Source organism: Scyliorhinus canicula, chromosome 12, assembly GCF_902713615.1.
Source record: "Scyliorhinus canicula chromosome 12, sScyCan1.1, whole genome shotgun sequence".
Taxonomy (NCBI): Eukaryota; Metazoa; Chordata; class Chondrichthyes; order Carcharhiniformes; family Scyliorhinidae; genus Scyliorhinus; species Scyliorhinus canicula.
The window spans coordinates 153,369,100-153,392,665 of NC_052157.1; the positions used below are offsets into that span (position 1 = coordinate 153,369,100).

Below are 23,566 nucleotides of genomic sequence, written 5' to 3' on the forward strand. Positions count from 1 at the left end.
TGTAGATTTGGTAAAATCAAATTGGCAGAGGTAGTCATGAGGAAGAATTAATAGAGTGTATCCAGGACAGTTTCCTGAAACAATATGTTGTGGATCTAACCAGGGATCAGCCTATTTTGGATTTGGGAATACGTTAAGAGGCAGGTTTAATAAACAGAGTAAAAGATCCCTGAGGAAGCAGTGACCATAACGTGGTGGGGTTTAGTTTTCAATTTGAGAGTGAGAAACGTCGGTCAGAAACAACTGTCATACACTTAAATCAGGGTAAATGTAAAGGAATGAGGGCAGAGTTGGCTGGAGTGGACTGGGAAAGGAGTTTAGCAGGAAAGATGGTTGATCAGCAATGGCAGCCGTTACTGAAAAAAGTTCATGGCTCAAAACAAAGTTTTATCCCAGTGAGGAAGACAGATTCTAGGAAGGGGACGAAGGGGATGATAAACTAAAGAAGTGAAGGACGGTCTTAAACTGAAAGAAAAAACATTAAGATTAGTCGTAATCCAGAGGAGTGGGAAAGTTTTAAAAACTAATAAAAGATGTGGGGCGGGATTCTCCCCTACCCGGCGGAGTGGGGAGAACAGCCTGTTAGGTGAATCCTCCGCACCTTCAGGGGCTAGGCCAGCAGCGGCAGGGTTGGTGCCACGCCAACCGAGACCGAAGGGCCTCTGCCGGCCGGCGCGAGTTGGTGCATGTGCAGGAGCGCGGCGTCATCCCAGCGCATGCACAGGGGGATTCTTCTCAGTGCCGGCCATGGCGGAGGTTGACAGCAGCCGGCGCGGAGGGAAAAAGAAGTGCCCCCACGCCACAGGCCCGCCCGTGGATCGGTGGGCCCTGATCGCGGGCCAGACCACCGTGGGCCCTGATCGCGGGCCAGACCACCGTGGGCCAGATCCCCCCCCCCCCCACGCCTCCCCCGAGGACTCTGCAGGCCGCCCGTAGAGCCAGGTCCCGCCGGTAGGGACCTGGTTTGATTTACGCCGGCAGGACTGGCCGGAAACGGGTGGCCGCTCGGCTCATCACAGGTCGGAGAATCGGGGGGGGGGGGGGGGGGGGTCACTGCCAGCGGCCGGCGACCGGCGCAGCGTGATTCCCGCCCCCGCCAAAACGCCGGCGACGGAGAATGCGGCAGCCGGCGGCGGGGCAGGAGTCACGCCGCCCCCCCCCCCCCCCCCCCAGTGATTCTCCGACCCGGAGGTGTGTCGGAGAATCCCGCCCCTGGAGGGATTTCCTTATGAGGAGAGGTTGAGTAGGCTGGGCCTGTATTCATTGGAGTTTAGGATAATGAGAGGTGATCATATTGAGGCATCTCGGATTCTCAGAGGGATTGACAGGGTAGATGTGAGAAGATGTTTCCTCTTCTGGGACAGTCTAGGGCTAGAGGGCATAATCTCAGAATAAGGAGCCAACCGTTTAAGACAGAGGTGAGAAGTTTCGTTTCTCACAGGGTCGTGAATCTGTGGCATTCTTTACCGCAGAGAGCTGTAGAGGTTGGGTCATTAAGTGTGTTGGTAAGGGAATCTAGAGTTATGGATATAAGGTGGGAAAGTGGAGTTGAGGATTAGATCAGCCATGATCTCGTTGATGGCAGAGCAGAGTCGATGGGCCGAGAGGCCTATTTACATCTGCTCCTGTACCTTATGATCTTATGAATATTAGATTGGGCAGCACGGTAGCATTGTGGATAGCACTGTGGCTTCACAGCGCCAGGGGCCCAGGTTCGATTCCCCGTGTCTGCGTGGGTTTCCTCCGGGTGCTCCGGTTTCCTCCCACAATCCAAAGACGTGCTTGTTAGGTGAATTGCCCATGATAAATTGCCTTTAGTGACCAAAAAAGTTATTGGGTTACAGGGATAGGGTGGAAGTGAGGGCTTAAGTGGGTCGGTGCAGACTCGATGGGCTGAATGGCCTCCTTCTGCACTGTATGTTCTATGTTCTATTAAAGCTTGTTCAAAGAGGGGAATTTTATGGATGTTTTCAGAGGAGAGGCAAGTGGAGAGGCAAAACAATTTGAGAAGGAAATTCCAAAGAGATTGCGATTGTTCAAAGAACATTTTACTGTCTCGCATCAATCCTTTCCCCACCACCATCCATGTTTTCAGCAAACTGAATCTGGATAGAAATCAGCTTGGGAATTTGGGCTAAGTTTTTCTCCTCACCTACGGGTAAAAACATGCTTTCTATTTGTGGTGATCCAGCTTATATATGGTGAAGTGATGTTTTAGAAGAAGGATTTGTTTAAACTAAACATGAAATTAAGAACCACTGCAATCCTGCCTATGTTATACACATGGTGGATTGACTATAAAACAAATTGCCTCATTTTTTGAATAAACTCACCGCTGTAGCAAGTGAAACGGCATCCAATTCAATTTTTCCTAAATGTCCACAGAATATGGTGCTGACAACATTGATAAGAAAGATCATCAGCTGTGCCAAAAACTGTCAATAAAGGAAATTCAAATTAAACCAATCAACACTTTCACTGAAAACAAATTTTTCTTCATATAGTCATTGATGCACCGTCAGTTACCACAAGACGGGAATGCTGGAACAATCGAGGCTTTATTGAGCAAGATGTTGTGCCTCCTGTAGCTGGAACCAGAATGGCTGCAGCACCGGAGAGCACACACTTTTATACACCGCCTGCTGGGCGGAGCCAGCTTGCAGGGATTTACCGTTGTACCCTTAATATACAGGCAGCAGGGCAGCACGGTGGCCTAGTGGTTAGCACAACCGCCTCACGGCGCTGAGGTCCCAGGTTCGATCCCGGCTCTGGGTCACTGTCCATGTGGAGTTTGCACATTCTCCCCGTGTCTGCGTGGGTTTCGCCCCCACAACCCAAAAATGTGCAGGGTAGGTGGATTGGCCACGCTAAATTGCCCCTTAATTGGAAAAAAAAAAATTGGCTAATCTAAATTTATTTTAAAAAATATACAGGCAGTGCCGTAATACATATAATATGCCACTAGTGGTGACTACCACAGTTATAAAAGTTTACGGTACAGGAAGAGGGCCTTTGTGTCATCGAGTCCACGCCAGCCATCAAACATCTTTTATTCTAATACTGTTTTCCAGCACTTGCTCCATAGCCTTGTATGCTATGGAATTTCAAATGGCCATCTAAATGCTTCTTCAATGTTGTGAGGGTTCCTGCCTCCACCACCCCTTCAGGCAGTGAGTTCCAGATTCCGATGACCCTCTGAGTGAAAAGGTTTTCCGTCTAAAGCTCCTGCTTCTTGCCTTAAATCTATATCCCCTGGCCTATTGATCCTCCACCAAGAGCAAGGGTTTCTGACTATCTACCCTATCTATGTCCTACATCTCGATCATGTCCCCCTCAGCTTTCTCTGTTCTCAGGAAAACAACCCCCGGCCTAACCAGCCTCTCTTCCTTGCTGAAAGACTTCAGCCCAGGCACGGCACAGTGGTTAGCACTGCAGCCTCACAGCTCCAGGGTCCCGGGTTCAATTCCGGCCTCGGGTGACTGTCTGCGTGGAGTCTGCACTTTCTCCCCGTGTCCGCGTGGGTTTCCTTCGGGTACTGCGGTTTCCTCCCATGGTCCAATGATGTACAGGTTAGGTGGATTGGCCACGCAAAATTGCCCCTTAGTGTCCAAAAGGTTAGGTGGGGTTACTGGGTTACGGGGATAGGGTAGAGGCGTGAGCTTAAGTGGATTGCTCTTTCCAAGGGCTGGTGCAATCTCGATGGGCGAATGGCCTCCTTCTGCACTGTAAATTCTGTGATTCAACATCCTGGCAAAACTGTGCCATGTTGTCCAACATGTGGGAACCGTCCAGAAGAACAGCGAGCATTTGCAACAAAGCAGGAGGAGCTCGATGTAGAGGCCGGCATTCTCTTGTGGGGAGCCCGTGTGGTCATCTCGAGGCAAGGCCGGAAAACCATTTTGCCGGTCTTGCACCAGTGGACATCGGGGGGGGTTACCAAAATAAAGGTGCTCGTCAGGAGCTAGGTGTGGTGGCCAGGGCTCCATGGCGATATCGAGAGTGCAGCAGTGTGAGGTGTGCCAAGAACATCAAAAGCTCCCTTCATCAGCCTCACTCCAGCCATGGGAGTGGCTGGGGTGCCCTTGGGAGCGTTTACATGTTGCCATTGCCGGCTCCTTCCTGAGATCAATGTTTCTGCTGCGGATCAATGCCCATTCAAAGTGGGTGGATGTATATCAGTCGTTGCAGAGAATATAAGAGTAAGGAGGTTATGTTGGAGCTGTATACAACGTTGGTTAGGCCACAGAGTACTATCTGCAGTTCTGTTCACCTCGTTATAGTAAGGATTGCACTGGAGGGGGTACAGAGGAGATTCACCAGTGTTGCCTGGGATGGAGCATCCTGTTGCTTCACAGCGGCAGGGTCCCAGGTTCAAAGCCCAGCTTGGGCCACTGTCTGTGCGGCGTCTACACGTTCTCCCCTGTGTCTGTATGGGTTTCCTCCGGGTGCTCCTGTTTCTTCCCACAAGTCCCAAAAGACGTGCTTGTTCGGTGAATTGGGCATTCTGAATTCTCCCTCTGTGTACTCGAACAGGCGCCGGAATGTGGCGACTAGGGGCTTTTCACAGGAACTTCATTGCAGTGTTAATGTAAACCTACTTGTGACAATAAAGATTATTATTTTTATTATTGTTACAAGGAGAAATTGGATAGACTTGGATTGTTTTCTTTAGAACAGAGATGGCTGAGGGGGACATGATTGAGGTGTTTATAATTATGAGGAGTTTGGACAGGATAAATAGGAAGCAGCTGCTCCCCTTGTCAATCACAAGTGGCATAGTTTAGGCTGAGGGGCAGGAGATTCCAAGGGGATTTAAGAAAATTAAATTCACTCAGAGGGTGGTGAGAATCTGGATTGCATGGCCTGGGAAGGTAGTGGAGGTTGGAAACCTCACATCCTTTAAAAAACACTTAAATGAGCACTTGAAACATCATCACACTCAAGGATATGGGTCAAGTGCTGGTAAGTGGGATGAGCGCGAGATAAGGGGTGGTTATTGTGGGTGCAGAAGGGCATTTTCTATGCTGTACGACTCTATGTGTTGAAATGAAATGAAAATCGCTTATTGTCACAAGTAGGCTTCAAATTAAGTTTTTAAAAATAAATTTAGAGTATCCAATTCATTTTTTTCCAATTAAGGGGCAATTTAACGTGGCCAATCCACCTAACCTGCACATCTTTTGGGTTGTGGGGGTGAAACCCACGCAAACACGGGAAGAACGGGCAAACTCCACACAGAGAGTGATCCAGAGCCGGGATTCGTACCTGGGACCTCGGCGCTGTGAGGCAACGGGCCTAACCCACTGTGCCACAGTGCTGCCTGGCTTCAAATGAAGTGACTGTGAAAAGCCCCTAGTCGCTGCATTGCGACGCCTGTTCGAGGAGTAGGTACATCCTGTTGAAAATGAGTTCCAGGATGTTGACCAAGCAACAGTGAAGGAACGGTGATACATTTCCAATTCAGGATGTTGTGCGACTTGAAAGGAAACTTGCAGGTCATAGTGCTCCCATGTGTCTGCTGCCCTTGTCCTTCTTTGTGGCAGTGGTTGCAGATTTGTAAGGTGCTGTCAAGGGAACGTTAATGAGTTGCTGCTGCCACTGTGTATTGATGGTGGTGGGAGTGGATGCTTAAAGTGGTGAATGGGGTGCTGATCAATTGGGCTGCTTTGTCCTGGATGGTGTCAAACGTCTTGAGTGTATTACGATCCCGGACTAGACCCCAACATTTTCTAGGTACCGGACAGGAACCGCAATACTTTTTTAAAAATGTGTACAACTGTGCGGTGTAATTCCACTGAAAAATAGGGATTATGATATATTAAAACAAACTTTATTACTAATACAGTACTAAACTACCTCAAATCACAGAAAATAGCTTACAATTAACAGTTAAACAATGCTTAACAATAAAAGGAAACACTTTAACGTCTAGCTGATACCTTCTCTATCTCCAATCAAGCAACACCCATCACAGGTTAAAAAAAAAACATTTTAAAATAAAGTTGGCAAACACAGGATTACTTGCCATTCTATGAATATAAATATATTTGAAAAATTGCTTGTAGAGAGAGATAGATAGATAGAGAGAGAGAGATCCTTTCAGTAAACAGCCAGCAGACCCCTGCCTGTTAGATTTATGCTGAATCTGACAACCTTCTGTAAAAGCTACTGTTCAGCTCACAGTTTCCAGAAAGCCTAACCAATACTGACCGTGACAGACCTGGCTCCTCCCCTTCACTCAAATCCCATGGCATACTTACTTGAGTTTAAACAACTACTACCCAGGGAATCCACAGAAATCGTAACAAAACCCCATGAGGTCTCTCCTGGTAAACATAAGCGTGGTTTGAAAGAATGATTATCTCACTTTTACATCTTAATTGCACCTTTTGCAGCCACAATGTCTGTCTGTCTTTTAAACCAGGATTTAAAAAAAAACATTACTGCAGCAGATATATACCTGAACACATGTTTTTAAAAATGTACAATACAATACATGTACCAATTTCTTACATTCATCATAAGTGTTGGAGCTGCACTCATCCAGGCAAGAAGAGAGTATTCCATCACACTCCTGAGTTGTGCCTTAAAGATGGCGGACAGGCTTTGGAGAATCAGGAGGTGAGTTACTTGACACAGGATCCCTGTCACTGACCTGCTCTTGCAGCCATAGCATTAATATGGTTAGTCCAGTTCAGTTTCTGATCAATGGTAAGCCCCAGGATATTGAAAGTGGGGATTCAGTGGTGGTAATGCCATTTAATGTCATGGGGCGATTGTTAGATGCTCACTTGTTGAAGATGGTCATTGCCTAACACTTGCAAGGCAAGCCAGCAGCATGGTTCGATTCCCGTAACAGCCTCCCCGAACAGGCGCCGGAATGTGGCGACTAGGGGCTTTTCACAGTAACTTCATTTGAAGCCTACTCATGACAATAAGCGATTTCATTTTTTCATTTCATTTTTCACTTGGCGTGGCGCGAATGATACTCATTACATATCAGCCCAAGCCTGGATAATTTCCAAGTCTTACTGCAGATGGACATGGACTACTTCAGTATTTGAGAACTCCCAAATAGTGCTGAACATTGTGCAGTCATCAGCAAACATCCTGACCTCTGCCCTTATGATGGAAGGGAGGTTGTTGATGAAGCAGCTGAAGGTGGTTGGGCCTCGGACACTAACCCTGAGAAACTCCTGCAGTGATGTCCTGGAGCTGAGATGACAGATCTCCAACAGCCACAACCAGCCACAACATCTACAAATATATAAAACAAAAAAGAGTGGCTAAGGTAAATATTGGTCCTTTAGAAGATGAGAAGGGAGATTTAATAAAGGAAATGGCTGAGGAACTGAACAGGTTTTTTGGGTTGGTCTTCACAGTGGAAGACACAAATAACATGCCAGTGACTGATAGAAATGAGGCTATGACAGGTGAGGACCTTGAGATGATTGTTATCACTAAGGAGGTAGTGATGGGCAAGCTAATGGGGCTAAAGGCAGACAAATCTCCTGGACCTGAAGGAATGCAATCCAGAGTGCTAAAAGAGATGGCTAGGGAAATTGCAATTGCACTAGTGATAAATTATCAAAATTCACTAGACTCTGGGATGGTCCCGGCGGATTGGAAATGAGCAAACGTGACACCACTGTTTAAAAAAGGAGGTAGGCAGAAAGCGGGTAATTATAGGCCAGTGAGCTTAACTTCGGTAGTAGGGAAGATACTGGAATCTAACATTAAAGAAGAAATAGCGAGACATCTGGATGGAAATTGTCCCATTGGGCAGATGCAGCATGGGTTCATAAAGGGCAGGTTGTGCCTAACTAATTTAGTGGATTGTTTTGAGGACATTACCAGAGCGGTAAATAACGGGGAGCCAATGGATGTGGTATATCTGGATTTCCAGAAAGCCTTTGACAAGGTGCCACACAAGAGGTTGCTGCATAAGATAAAGGTGCAGGGCATTAAGGGTAAAGTAGTAGCATGAATAGAGGATTGGTTAATTAATAGAAAGCAAAGAGTGGGGATTAATGGGTGTTTCTCTGATTGGCAATCAGTAGCTAGTGGTGTCCCTCAGGGATGAAAATGAAAAAAATGAAAATCGCTTATTGTCACAAGTAGGCTTCAATGAAGTTACTGTGAAAAGCCCCTAGTCGCCACATTCCGGCGCCTGTCCGGGGAGGCTGGTACGGGAATCGAACTGTGCTGCTGGCCTGCTTGGTCTGCTTTAAAAGCCAGCGATTTAGCTCAGTGAGCTAAGCCAGCCCCTATGATCAATGCTGTGCTCACAATTGTTCACAATTTACATAGATGATTTGGAGTTGGGAACCAAGGGCAATGTGTCCAAGTTTGCAGACGACACTAAGGTGAGTGGGAAAGCAAAACGTGCAGAGGATACTGGAAGTCTGCAGAGGGATTTGGATAGGTTAAGTGAATAGGCTAGGGTCTGGCAGATGGGATAAAATGTTGACAAATGTGAGGTCATCCATTTTGCTAGGAATAACAGCAAAAGGGATTATTATTTAAATGATAAAATATTAAAACATGCTGCTGTGCAGAGAGACCTGGGTGTACTTGTGCATGAGTCGCAAAAAGATGGTTTGCAGGTGCTACAGGTGATTAAGAAAGCGAATGGAATTTTGTCCTTCATTGCTAGAGGAATTGAGTTTAAGACTAGGGAGGTTATGCTGCAATTGTATAAGGTGTTAGTGAGGCCACACCTGGAGTATTGTGTTCAGTTTTGGTCTCCTTACCTGAGAAAGGACGTATTGGCGCTGGAGGGGTGCAGAGGAGATTCACGAGGTTAATCCCAGAGCTGAAGGGGTTGGATTATGAGGAGAGGTTGAGTAGACTGGTACTGTACTCGTTGGAATTTAATAGGATGAGGGGGGATCTTATAGGAACATATAAAATTATGAAGGGACTAGATAGGATAGATGAGGGCAAGTTGTTTCCACTGGCGGGTGAAAGCAGAACTAGGGGGCATAGCCTCAAAATAAGGGGAAGTAGATTTAGGACTGAGTTCAGGAGGAACTTCTTCACCCAAAGGGTTGTGAATCTATGGAATTCCTTGCCCAGTGAAGCAGTTGAGGCTCCTTCATTAAATGTTTTTAAGATAAAGATAGATCATTTTTTGAAGAATAAAGGGATTAAGGGTTATGGTGTTCGGACGGGAAAGTGGAGCTGAGTCCACAAAAGATCAGGCATGATCTCATTGAATGGCGGAGCAGGCTCGAGGGGCCATATGGCCTACTCCTGCTCCTAGTTCTTATGTTCTTATTAATTCAAATACAACCCCCAAAGAATACAACACAAAGTAATCCGTAAACTGTCCTTTTAACATCCAGAAGACTTCTAAAGAAACCTGTAAACAGAAGCACATCAGGTTAAATTCAGTACTGAGAGCAGTTATTAGTTTTAAATCACCAGGATCGATTTACAGTCTTTTGATTACAGAGGGAGACTCTAATACACCTTCCGGCTGTGACTGCAGCTATCCAGCTCTGAAAACAAAACTAAAGTACACCCTGCAGCAAACAGCCTAAAACAAAAGTAAAAAGCTGACAGACAGCCCAGCTCTACCCACTCTCTGACATGACTGCAGTAATAAACACCCATTTCTTAAATGAAATGAAATGAAATGAAAAATGCTTATTGTAAGTAGGCTTCAAATGAAGTTACAGTTAAAAGCCCCTAGTCGCCACATTCTGGCGCCTGTTCAGGGAGGCTGGAATGGGAATTGAACTGTACTGCTGGCCTGCTTTGGTCTGCTTTAAAAGACATCTATTTAGCCCTGTGCTAAACCAGCCCCTGGAGAGAGAGCAAAGGTACTCTCACTACAGATACTTATACACACACCGATTTATAAACACCCATTTCTTAAAGGTACTCTCACATGACATTAGCACTGTGGTTTCACAGCACCAGGGACCCGGGTTCGATTCCCCCGTGCGTCACTGTCTGTGCGGAGTCTGCACGTTCTCCCCATGTCTGCGTGAGTTTCCTCCGGGTGCTCCGGTTTCCTCCCACAAATCCCGAAAGACGTGCTGTTAGGTGAATTGGACATTCTGAATTCTCCCTCAGTGTACTCGAGCAGGTGCTGGAATGTGGCGACGAGGGGATCTTCACAGTAACTTCACTGTGGTGTTAATGTAAGCCTACTTGTATCCAAGCCTAAGTCTACAATAAAGATTATTATTATTAGCTGCAGAAAAACACTGCCATTCATTGACTTTCACAGAATGAAGCATTACAGAAGCAGACCATCATGCCTGTTCGTCCACATCTTTCCAATTAGTCCCATTCCTCAGCTCTTTCCGCATAGCCCTCCAGATTGTTTCAATTTGAAGTACATTTCCCTTCTTTTGAAAGTTACCATTGAATCTGCTTCTGAAACCTTCTCAGGCAGCACATTAGCTCGCTGCGTTAAAAAAAGGACTTTGGGCAGCTTTCTCTGTCCCGCCTCACCAGATTTCCGGTTCAGTACGCCTTCGGGATGCTCCGTTTCACCCAGCTAGCCAATGGGGTTTTTTTTTTTGGGCAGCCCCACTGCGTTGGGAAACCCCCGGGCTGCCGGCAAAACGGAGAATCCTGACGGTGGAGAATTCAGCCCCGAAACGAAGGACGGATCAATGGTGAGCAGCTGTCAGCGATGTCAAGAACACTCCTGGTGACCCGCTTTGAACCCCTAGGTGGCAGCAATCTTCCAGCTGAGCTGGGACATGAGGACGTTCTTTCTTCAGAATCGAGATTTTGAAATCTGTGATTTGAAGTTTGTTTTCAGCACGGTTAATTCTTGGCTGTAGAATTGAAGCAGTTGCCAGCCCAACGTAAAGGTATTTTGGGCTGTAGACTTAAATTTTTTTTCTTCTACATTTAGAGTATCCAATTATTTATTTTCCAATTAAGGGGCAATTTAGCATGACCAATCCACCTAACCTGCACATCTTTGGGGTTGTGGGGGTGAAACCCATGCAAACACGGGTAGAATGTGCAAAATCCTCACGGACAGTGACCCATAGCTGGGATTCGAACCCGGGTCCTCAGCACTGTAGGCAACAATGCTGACCACTGTGCCACATGCCGTCCCTGCTGATGCACTATCAATTACGATGAGACGAGAGTAGAGAGTAATCGAGGCTTCATTAAGCAGAGATGTGTTGCCTCTTGCAGCTGCTACCGAAATGGCTGCAGCTCGGTGAGCACACACATTTATACTCCGCCTACTGGGCGGAGCCAGCAGGCAGGGATCTACCCCCGTACCTGTAGTACAGGGGCCTTACCGTATTACCTCTCATATACGTATTATACAAACAGTCGTGACTACCACATTCACCCCCTGTTAAAAAAAAAGAGTCCAGCGGGTGTGGTGGAAAAACTATTTACATGGTATGTGAGCATTTTTAAGGTGTACAGTTTGGTGAAAGTTCAAAAATTTAGCCGGTCGGGGGCCTTGATCCTCTGTTGTGAGCTCCGCAGTCCCCGTGGCGATGCAGGCGTCGGCTTGGTCGCCTGTGACTGCAGGAGAGTGTAGTCCTCATCTTCATCCCCGGGTGGAACAAATGGGAGGCCGGATCATCCTGGAGCGGGGGCTGTAGTAAGGTGCGCTGGGGGGAGGAAGGGTGGCGCCGGGGCAGTTGGAGGGAGGGTGGGGAACCAGCTGGTGCCAAGTCCCTGAGGGAGACTGTGTCTTGCCGGCCGTCGGGGTACGCCCGTACTGTGGGTTTGCATGCAGCAGCTGTACCCTTTCGACCAATGGGTTCGCCTTGTGGAGCCGCACGTGCTTGCGGAGGAGGACGGGTCCTGGAGCTGCCAACCGCGTTGGGAGCGAAACCCCGGAGGTGGACTTCCTAGGGGAGGCAAGGAGATGTGCAAGGGGGGGGTTCATTAGTCGCAGTGTAAAGTAGCGATCGGATGGAGTGGAGGACGTCGGGGAGGACTTCCTGAGATTTTTAGACCATAGGGCCAGCAGGACGGCCTTCCAGACCGTCCCGTTCTCGCTCTCCACCTGCCTGTTTCCCCGGGGGTTGTAGCTGGTCGTCCTGCTCGAGGCGATGCCCTTGCTGAGCAGGAACTGACGCAGCTCATCACTCATAGTAACTACATAGTAAATTCATTTCACAGTAACTTCATTGAAGCCTACTCGTGACAATAAGCAATTTTCATTTCATTTCATTTCACAAAGGAGGATCCCCGGTCGCTGTGGGCGTAAGCGGGGAAACCGAACAGGGTGAAGATGCTATTGAGGGCTTTGATGACTGTGGCAGACGTGATATCAGGGCATGGAATGGCGAAGGGGAATCTGGAGTATTCATCGACCACGTTCAGGAAGTACGTGTTTCGATCGGAGGAGGGGAGTGGCCCTTTGAAATCCATGCTGAGGCGTTCAAAGGGACAGGAGGCCTTCTCCAGGTGCGCTCGGTCTGGCCGGTAGAAGTGCGGTTTGCACTCTGCGTAGACCTGGCAGTCTTTGGTGACCGCCCTGACTTCCGCAATGGAGTAGGGCAGGTTGCGGGCCTTTATGAAGTGAAAGAACCGGGTGACCCCTGGGTGGCAGAGACCATCATGTCGGGCCCGGAGTTGGTCTACTCGTACGCTGGTACATGTACCTCGGGATAGCTCGTTGAGCTTACCGGTGTCATAATATACACCAGTATATCATGGTGCAGACACACACACTGATGGACATACACTAGGACCAATCAACATGCACAAACACCGCAGCCAATCACCAGTTAGAACACACTCACTATAAAGGCAGAGGGCATCGCTTTTCCCGCTCATTCGGGATGCAGCCTCTGAGAAGCACAAGAGATTATAAGTTACAGCACAGACTCTCACCACGTGCTGAGTGATTCGACTGGTTAAGGCAAGCTCAGGTCTTTAGTTAATCTAGCATCGTGTAACCCACAGTCATAGTATGTTTAGCAGTTTATAATTTAATAAAATAGTGTTGTACTATTTTAAGTGTTGGTGGCCTGTATGTGTTTCACGGATCCAGAGCACCCAGCAAATCAACCGGAGCGATACAAAATCTCGTAGTTGTAGGTGGAGAGCCCGATCCTCCACCTCAAGATTTTATCATTTTTGATCTTATTAAACATGAAGGCAACCGACCGTTGGTCAATGAGGAGAGTGAATCTCCTGCCGGCCAGGTAATGCCTCCAATGCCGCACAGCTTCTACGATGGCTTGGGCCTCCTTTTCGACAGAGGAGTGCTGGATTTCGGAGGCATGGAGGGTGCGGCGAAAGAATGCCATGGGTCTGCCTGCCTGGTTGAGGGTGGCGGCCAGAGCGACGTCCGATGCATCGCTCTCGACCTGAAAGGGGAGGATCTCGTCGACCGCGTGCATCGCAGCCTTGGCGATGTCGGCCTTGATACGGTTCAAGGCCTCGTGGGCCTCAGCCATCAGGGGGAAAACTGAGGTGTGGATAGTGGGCGGGCCTTGTCCGCATAGTTAGGGACCCATTGGGCATAATAGGAGAAAAACCCCAGGCATCGTTTCAGGGCCTTGGGGCAGTGGGGAAGGCAGAGTTCCATGAGGGGGCGCATGCGGTCGGGCCCTAGAACTCCATTTTGCACAACATAGCCAAGGATGGCTAGCGGTTGGTGCTGAACACGTACTTCTCCTTGTTATACATGAGGTTCAGGAGTTTGGTGGTGTGGAGAAATTTGAAAAGGTTAGCGTCGTGGTCCTGCTGGTCGTGGCCACAGATGGTGACGTTATCTAGGTACGGGAAGGTGGCCCGCAGTCCGTACCGGTCAACCATTCGGTCCATCTCCCACTGGAAGACCGAGATCCCATTCGTGACGCCGAAGGGAACCCTAAGGAAGTGGTAAAGGCGGCCGTCTGCTTCGAACGCAGTGTATGGGCGGTCCGCCTTGCGGATATGGAGCTGGTGGTAGGCAGATTTCAGGTCCACTGTAGCGAAGACCCGGTACTGTGCAATCTGATTGACCATATCAGATATGTGTGGGAGGGGGTACGCATCGAGCTGCGTGTACCGATTGATGGTCTGACTGTAATGAACAACCATCCTGTGTTTCTCCCCAGTCTTTACCACTACCACTTGGGCTCTCCAGGGGCTGTTGCTGGCCTCGATGATACATTCCCGCAGTAGCCACTGGACCTCTGACCTGATGAAGGTTCTGTCCTGGGCGCTGTACCGTCTGCTCCTGGTGGCGACGGGTTTGCAATCCAGGGTGAGGTTTGCAAACAGGGAGGGTGGGTCGACCTTAAGGGTCGTGAGGCCGCATACGGTGAGGGATGGTAGGGGTCCGCCGAATTTTAGAGTTAGACTTTGGAGGTTGCAGGCCGAGTAGTCCATACGAGAGTAGTAAGGCAGCGCAGAGGTTGGGGAGGACGTAGAGCCGGAAGTTGCTGAACTCTACGCCCTGGACGGTGAGGGTGGCGATGCAGTACCCCCGGATTTCCACGGAGTGGGATCCGGAAGCAAGGTAGATTCTCTGGGTAACGGGGTGAACCGTGAGGGAGCAGCGCCTTACCGTAGAGGGGTGGATAAAGCTCTCCGTGCTCCCGGAGTCAAGAAGGCCAGGTGTCTTGTGGCCATCGACTTTCACCATCGTTGTCACGGTTGCGAGGTTGTGCGGCCGGGACTGGTCGAGCATGATGGAGGCGAGCTGCGGCTGGAGTTGGTGGGCCCCGGGCTGGTCGGCGGCGGTTGCGGGCAATGAGTGGCCCGATGAGGTGCCCGACGAGCAGGGGTCCTGAGGTGCCGTCCAAAATGGCGCCGAAGATGGCGGCGCCCACGGGCCGCACATGGGGGGTGCAGGAACAATGGGCCTGGATACAGCGCCGATCGACCGGGTCTGGCACACGGCAGCGAAATGTCCCTTCTTCCCGCAGGTCTTGCAGATTGTACTCCACGCCAGGCAGCGCTGCCGGGGGTGCTTTGTCTGCCCACAGGAATAGCATTTGGGCCCCCCGGGGTTGGCTGGCTGCCGCGCGGCACAGGCTTGGGGTTGGCTGTGGGCGGCCGCTGGTGGGGCCCACGATGTCCACGAGGGGAGCGCCGTGCGGTCGGGGGCGTACGATTGTACATTACGGGAGGCTACCATTAGTGAGGCCGCGAGTTGCTTGGTCGCCGCGAGGTCGAGCGTACCCCCTTCTAAAAGGCGCTGGCGGATGTACGCCGACCCCATGCCCGTAACAAAAGCGTCCCTGATTAAGAGTTCAGTATGTTCAACGGCCGAAACTGCCTGGGAATCGCAGTTCCTCGCCAGGTCGTGCAGGGCACGCCAGAAATCGTCCAATGACTCGCCGGGGAGTTGTTGCCGCGTGGACAGGAGGTGCCTGGCGTAGAGTTTGTTGATCGGCCGGATGTAGTTCCCTTTCAGAAGCGCCATGGCCTCAGTGTAGTTGGGCGCATCCTGGATAAGGGGAAAAATATCAGAGCTCACCCGTGAGTCCAGGATCTGGAGTTTCTGTGCTTCTGAGGGTTGTTCTGGCGCTGATCCGATGTAGGCTTCAAAGCAAGCTAGCCAATGTGCGAAGGCCGACGTGGCGTTGTCTGCTTGAGGGTGCGGCTGTAGGCAACCTGGCTTGATGCATAGTTCCATCGCTGTAAAACCTCTGCTTAATAAATTGATGCACTATCAATTACGATGAGACGAGAGTAGAGAGTAATCGAGGCTTTATTAAGCAGAGATGTGTTGCCTCCTGCAGCTGCTGCCAAAATGGCCGCAGCTTGGTGAGCACACACATTTATACTCCGCCTACTGGGCGGAGCCAGCAGGCAGGGATCTACCCCCATACCTGTAGTACAGGATCCTTACCTCATATACGTATTATACAAACAGTGGTGACTACCACACCTGCTATAGACTTTCATGTAGCATTTTCATACATCAGAATATATTTAATCTGTCTGATATAATATTTGGAGGGGCATCATCATTATTGAATATCTAAATGCCTAACTCAACGCAATATATCTTTATGCTGTTGCAAATTGATAGGTTCTGCAAATTTTACCTGAAAAACTGACGCTACCATGAAGAGTTCATCTGAGAGACATCTATTTCAGAGGAGGCGTTTATCAACAATACACTGAGCCGGGGAGAATGCACACAAATTGGCCTGTTCAAAACAAAGGACGTTTGCAACACCACAGTCATTTTGACGAGTGGGGCACAGTGGTTAGCACTGCTGCCTCACAGCTCCAGAGTCCCAGGTTCAATTCCGGCCTCGGGTGACTGACTGTGTGGAGTTTGGATTTCGATTTGGATTGGATTTGTTTATTGTCACGTGTACCGAGGTACAGTGAAAAGTATTTTTCTGTGAGCAGCTCCAACAGATCATTAAGTATATGGGAAGAAAAGGGAATAAAAGAAAATACATAATAGGGCAACATAAGGTACACAATGTAAATACATAAACACCGGTATCGGGTGAAGCATACAGGGTGTAGTGTTAATCAGGTCAGTCCATAAGAGGGTCGTTTAGGAGTCTGGTAACAGCGGGGAAGAAGCTGTTTTTGAGTCTGTTCGTGCGTGTTCTCAGACTTCTGTATCTCCTGCCCGATGGAAGAAGTTGTATGAGTGACTAAGCCGGGTGGGAGGGGTCTTTGATTATGCTGCCCGCTTTCCCAAGGCAGCGGGAGGTGTAGATGGAGTCAATGGATGGGAGGCAGGTTCGTGTGATGGACTTTCGCCCCGTGTCTGCGTGGGTTTCCTCCAGGTGCTCTGGTTTCCTCCCACAGTCCAAAGGTGTGCAGGTTAGGTGGATTTACACGCTAAATTGCCCCTTAGTTTCCAAAAAGGATAGGTGGGGTTACTGGGTTATGGGGATAGGGTGGAGGCGTAAGGTGCTCTTTCCAAGGGCCGAGGCCGACCCGAGGGGCCGAATGGCCTCCTTCTGCACTGTAAATTCTATGATTCTTTGAGAGAGAATTAATTACTAATGTATTTTGATAATGATATACTGAAAATAAAATGCACTATTAAAAATTCCCAACATTAGTGTGACGATTTAGGAGTGTGCTGACTTTGTATTGTCCGCTCCAATGGTTCAGGAGTTTTAATTTGTAAATGGAAAGTTAAATTAGTTCAGCTATTTTTTTTAAATACCAACTGTACCAAGGTCATTGAAAACCTGGTATGAGTTGACATATTTCCATTGCAATTGAGATAAGTACTTGGTGTTATAACATTTACAGGACAGCATTTGCATTAAAGTACAGATTCTGAACCATGGGCTGGATTCTGTGCAGCCCGAAGTCACGTTCGGCGACGGGGCGGAGAATCCATTTTGGCTCCGAAATCAGGAGCGGCGCCAGTTTTTCAATTCTCCGCCCCCTGAAATTCGGCGTACTCGTGTGTTCACACCGTCCGGGATCCACACGTGGCGGCTGCGGACTCAGTCCGGGGCTGCCACAGTCGGGGGCGGGCCGATCGACGGGCGGGGGGGGGGGGGGGGGGGGGGGGGCTGGAGGGCTTCATTCAGGGCTGGGGCAATGTGGGCGGGCGGTCTGGGGGGAGCGTGAGCGGCTGATGCGGGGCTCTACTTTGGTGGTCCAGGTCCACGGGCTGAGTCCGCCATGGAGCACGGTGCGGGCCGGTGCAGGCCGCCACAGTGCGCGTGCGCGACCTCTGAACCGGAAGTGCTGGGGGGCCGTATCGGCAGCTAGAGCTGCGAGCGGTACGCTGCCTCCCTGCTCGCCCCCAGCAAAACGAGGAATTGGTGGCCGACTGACGGCAGTTTCCCTGGCGTAAAAGACGACAATTTTCACAACGGCGTCAGCACTTAGTCGCAAAATCGGAGAATGCAGCCCCATGACTTTGAAGAGACAACAGCACTTCATAAGAAAAAGTTTATTTCCTCTGTTCCCATTTCTTTTATTTGTATTATATTGGCCCATGGACCCATAATCGGGATGTGCCTTTAAGCAGAAGACTCAAAGTTGAAACAGCCTGCTTGTCAGGATACTGTGTTCCCAGATGTCGTATTTGGGAGAAGAGACGTCAGACTCTTTGGCTCTGGGTGGGCCTTAGCAACTGGCTTCAGTTCGATTGGTTAATTGACAAATGGGTGGATTGGCCAGGGACAATGTTCTGCCTGACGACAATCAGTGATTTGGTTCCTGTGTGATGCTTTCTGAGACAACTTGACAGAAGTGTTTAGACCTTGGAAGTGAAAGGAACTCTCTCTCTCTCTCTCTCTCTCTTTCCTGCTTGTTGAAGTGAAAGGACTGCCCTATTGTTCCGAAAGCAGTGAGCGCCTGGCACATCCTTAGCCGAGAAACTGAAATGATGCTGAGTCCGCAGAAAAAGTAGACAACCCATGCCACAGAAAAATCACCTCAAGCCTGGAAGGAAGAAGTACTAAAACAGAAGCCTGAACCTCAGCGGGACTGGAAGACATCCCAGTGCACCAAAAATCCTGAGCCTTTCATTTTTATATAATATTTTCTTTCCCTTTCCACCACCCTTTCCCCTCTGTGTCGTTTGTCTGTGAGTGTGTGTGTGTGTGGATGGAGAGAATGGGGGGAGTTAGAAAGGAGGTGTTTGGGAAACAGGTTGCAGATAGTTAGATTATCTGTCCGTTTAACGACAATGCTGTACAGAATAAAAGGTTACTTGTGTTACAAATCTGATGACTGTAGATTTTTGGGCTCAACTTGGGTGTTTTAACTAAAAATCAATTTTACTTGTCTTGCGATTCTGGGTCACGTGGGGCTGGAATTAACCGTGCACTAGCCCAGGGTGCTGTGACATAGTAATGCAGTCATGTTGTGGCTAGGTTTATTGCAACGTAGTTAAGTGATACCTCAACATTAAAATTCCAAAAGCTTGTGATCACGTGTTCAGAGTTTCACAAAACCTAGGAACACGGGCCAGGATTCTCCGACCCCGCGCCGGGTTGGAGAATCACCGGGGGGGGGGGGGGGGTTCCGGAGAATTGGCGGCAATGGCGCCGGCGTTGCCGGCGCGTCACCGGTTGGGGACCGCTCAACACGGTCCCCCTGGCGATTCTCCACGCTCGACGGCCCGAATGCCCGTCAAGATCGGCCGAGTCCCGCCAGTGTGCCAGCGGGTCCTCGGCGTTCCTGGTGTAGGGAGGGGGGATCCGTCTCCGGGGGGGAGCCTCCTTGGTGGCCTGGCCTGTGAATGGGGCCTCCCGATTGGTGGGCGGGCTTATCCCGGGGTGGGGGGGCTAGGTTCCTCCGCACCGGGCCCCTGTAGGGCTCTATTATGTTGCCCGAGGGCCGGCGCGGAGAAGGCAACCCACGCGCATGCACGGACCCGGGCTGCCCGTGCTGACGCCCGTACAGGCAGCTGGAGCTGCGTGAGGCGCTCCAGTGCCGTGTTGGTCCCCTGGCTCCGGCGTTTATGACGACGTCAACACTCAGCCCCAGGATCGGAGAACCCCGCCCATGGTGTCCTGACTGGCAGGCTGCTTCAGCTCGAGACCTTTGCTTAAAGGCACCTCCCAAATATGGGGCCAGCGACCAAAAATAATAAAATCAATGGGAACAGAAGGAAGGACTCTAACACCTGAATTGACTATAAAAATACACAGGCAGCTTTTTCAGAGAGAACGAGCAAAGAGGAGAGTTGCATAGATGGATGCTAATAGCCTAAAATAATAATTTAGCAGCAGCAAAGGGTATGTGTTACTATTTGTCAGTTGGACCAAACCACATCCCAAAGCTGTCTCAAATTAATTTTCTTGCAGGACTACAGTTGCTGTTAAACTTCTGGTATTTTTAATACACGTTTAATTTATTATTCTTGTTTTAAAGAGAGATTTCTTCATTAACAGCAGTACAAAATAGTTAGAAATACTCAGTAGGTCAGGCATCATTTGCGACCAATGTCCCCGCAAATTATTTTCTGCAGCTCCTGGCTGCTTGGAGGGAACATTGTCAACTTGTATCAGAACTGCAAGAAGGTAAGGGCAGCACGGTGGCGCAATGGTTAGCACTGCTGTTTCACGGCGTCGGGAGTCCCAGGTTCGATCCCGGCTCTGGGTCACTGTCCGTGTGGAGTTTGCACATTCTCCCCGTGTCTGCGTGGGTTTCGCCCCCACAACCCAAAGATGTGCAGGGTAGGTGGATTGGCCACACTAAATTGCCCCTTAATTGGAAAAGGTAATTGGGTACTCTAAATTTGTATTAAAAAAAAAAGAATTGCAAGAAGGTGAGAATTATAACTGGCTTTAAGCAAGTTCCGGCTTGGGTCACTGTCTGTGTGGAGTCTGCACATCCTCCCCTGTGTCTGCGTGGGTTTCCTCCGGGTGCTCCGGTTTCCTCCCACAGTCCAAAGATGTGCAGGTTCGGTGGATTGGCCATGATAAATTGCCCTTAGTGTCCAAAATTGCCCTTAGTGTTGGGTGGGGTTACTGGGTTATGGGGATCGGTGGAGTTGTTGACCTTGGGTAAGGTGCTCTTTCCAAGGGCCGGTGCAGACTCGATGGGCTGAATGGCCTCCTTCTGCACTGTAAATTCTATGAAAGCACACAGGCAGGCAAATAGGGCTGTGAATTATTGAATAAAAGGGATGGCCCGCAATAAAGTGGAAGGCAGGGGTGATTAAATGTCAAAAGGAATGACGATGTTTGGGAGAAGGTAAGGGGGCAAGTAAAGACAACTGCAGTTCAACACGGCGGCGCAGTGGTTAGCACTGCTGCCTCACAGCGCGAGGGACCCAGGTTCAATACCGGCCTCGGGTCACTGCCCGTGTAGAATTTGCATGTTCTCCCCGTGTCTGCATGGTTTTTTGCTCCGGGTGCTCCGATTCCCTCCCATAGCCCAAAGGTTGGCCATGCTGAAAAGAAAACTGCACCTTCGCGTCCAAACGATGCGCAGGTTAAGTGGGGTTACAGGGATTGGGGGGGGGGGGGGGGAGAGTGGGTCTGGGTAGGGTGCTCTTTCAGATGGTCAGTGCAGACTCAATGGGCTGCATGGGCTCCTGCTGCACTGTAGAGATTCGATGAGAATCAGTACTGACAGCAACTGTCAATAAAAATAAGAGCAATAGTTCTGACAGGAAATTGACAAACTCAATGTTAAGCCTGAAAGGTTGGACCAGATTTTAAAGCCGGCCTCTGGCCCCCACCCCCCACCCCACGTGGCGTGTTTTCCAGCGGCTGAGGGAGCTCGCCGGCGGAATCTTCCGGACCCGCCGCTGTCTACGTCGTTCTGCGTGGCTCGCCCCTCCTGCCGTTGGGGAATCCGCCGCGGGTTGGTGGGGGGGGGGGGGGGTAGGCCGGTAGATCTCGCCAGCGGGAAGGGCCAGAGAATCCCACCCGTTGTTGACCCCCACTTTTGCATGCCATTCAATAATATCGCAAAATAAGAACAAAGAACAAAGAAAAGTACAGCACAGGAACAGGCCCTTCGGCCCTCCAAACCTGCGCCGACCATGCTGCCCGTCTAAACTAAAATCTTCTGTACTTCCGGGGTCCGTATCCCTCTATTCCCATCCTTTTCATGTATTAGTCAAGATGCCCCTTGAACGTCACTATCGTCCCTGCTTCCACCAAAAAAACCTACCTCGTGCATCTCCTCTAAACCTTGCCCCTCGCACCTTGAACCTATGACCCCTAGTAATTGGCCACTCTACCCTGGGAAAAAGTCTCTGACTATCCACTCTGTCAATGCCCCCCATAATTTTGTAGACCTCTATCAGGTCGTCCTTCAACCTCTGTCGTTCCAGTGAGAACAAACCGAGTTTATTCAACCGCTCCTCATAGCTAATGTCCTCTACACCAGGCGACATCCTGGTAAATCTCTTCTGCACCCTCTCTAAAGCCTCCACATCCTTCTGGTAGTGTGGCGACCAGAATTGAACACTATACTCCAAGTGTGGCCTAACTAAGGTTCTATACAGCTGCAACATGACTTGCCAATTCTTATACTCAGATATCGGAAACTGATCACTCCCTTTATCACAGAAAAGCGCACAGAGGAAACCTTGTTCACTATGTCTTTGTTACATTTGGCAACAAAGATGCTCATACTTGCAGTGAAAATATTTCCAGCATCTTTAAATACCAGTTTAAACTTTCAATGAAATATTAAACCTCACCACTGGCCCTGCTATACGTATAAGATCTTTCGCCTCCTGCCAGAAGTTGCGTGGTAAAATCCTCCTTATCTTCCTCAGGAACAGGCTCCCACAGGTTCCAGGTGTTTGGGGAGCGGTGCTCGAGGCAACTTGCATCAAATCCGTCATTTTCTCCCAGTCCTTCTTGACTCACAAGAAAAAAAAACCCCCCCCAGCTTTGTCACCTCGCTCCCCCAGATCTATCTGCCAATTTAATAGCAAATTTCAACTTTAAATCAGTCACCACACCTGGACTTCGCCCAGCACCATGGACAGGCCGTTCCAGGACTTCAGTTTCCAGGAACTAAGACTCTATTCAGTTTTAACTGGTTCATTCCTGCCAGCAGAGATGGCACACTAGGACACGGGTTAGACCAGGGGTGGGCAAACTACGGCCCGCGGGCCGCATGCGGCCCGACAAAGGTTTTTATGCGGCCCGCCAATGAGGTGCCCGGAATCATAACCGGCATTTTTGAAAAGCCGCCGGGGAAAAGCCGCTGAGTCAGCGGCTTTTCCCCGGCGGCTTTTCAAAAATGCCGGTTATGATTCCGGGCACCTCATTGGCGGGCCGCATAAAAACGCGCGTAGTGGGGTGGATGAGTGGGGCTGTCTCATTGGTCGGTTTAGTTGGATGTGCGACCAATAGGAGTCCAGGTTACAAACAATAAGCCTTATTATTCTCAGCACCCCTGGACTGGTCACCGACCTCCTGGCAGAATACTTTCCATCCACTACCACTCGCTGTCTTCTTTTGGCCACCTAATTCTGTATCCAGACAGCCAAATTTCCCTGTATCCCATGCACCCTGAGTTCTGAATGAGCCTACCATGGGGAACCTTATCAAATGCCTTACTGAAATCCATATACACCACATCCACTGCCCGACTTTCATCAATGTGTCTCGTCACATCCTCAAAGAATTCAATGAGGCTTGTGAGGCATGACCTGTCCATCACAAAGTCACGCTGATCATCTTTAATCAAACTATGTTTTTCTAAATAATCATAAACCCTGGGCGAGATTCTCCCATCGGGAGACTGAGTCCCGACGCCGGAGTGAAAACCGGAGTGTTTCACTACGACGTCGGAGGCAGCTCCTCGCCCCCTATTCTCCCACCCCCGGGCGGCGCCGCGACATTTACGCGCGCTGGGTCTTGGCGCCGCGTAATGACGCGGCCGTCACAACGTAAATGACGTCACCCGCGCGTGCGCAGGTTGGCCGGCGCCAACCCACGCATGCGCGGTTGCCGTCCTCCCCGCGGACGCCACGCAAGAAATGTCGGATTGATCTTGTGGGGCGGCGGAGGAAAGGAGGTCCACCTTCAGAGAGGCCGGCCCGCCAATTGGTGGGCACCGATCGCGGGCCAGACCCCTTTTGAGCCCCCCCCTCCCGGTGCTGGATCCCCCTCCCCCCCCCCCCACCACAGGCCGCCCCCCCCCCCCCCCAGCCTTCCCGTGCTGTTCCCGCCGGCACCGACCAGGTGTGGACGGCGCCGGC

General features: G+C 50.0%; 1 protein-coding gene across 1 annotated transcript in view; it reads right to left on the reverse strand.

Moving 5' to 3' along the window:
- LOC119975205 (multidrug and toxin extrusion protein 1-like) overlaps positions 1–22,198 on the reverse strand; it is a 73,180-nt gene extending 50,982 nt beyond the window's left edge. Inside the window, exons 1-2 of the mRNA XM_038814818.1 lie at positions 22,052–22,198; positions 2,334–2,435 (exon numbers count right to left, since the gene is read on the reverse strand). Of these exons, the coding sequence (XP_038670746.1) occupies positions 2,334–2,435; positions 22,052–22,198 (249 nt within the window). The remainder of the gene's footprint in view (positions 1–2,333; positions 2,436–22,051) is intronic.
- Positions 22,199–23,566: the final 1,368 nt, after the last annotated feature.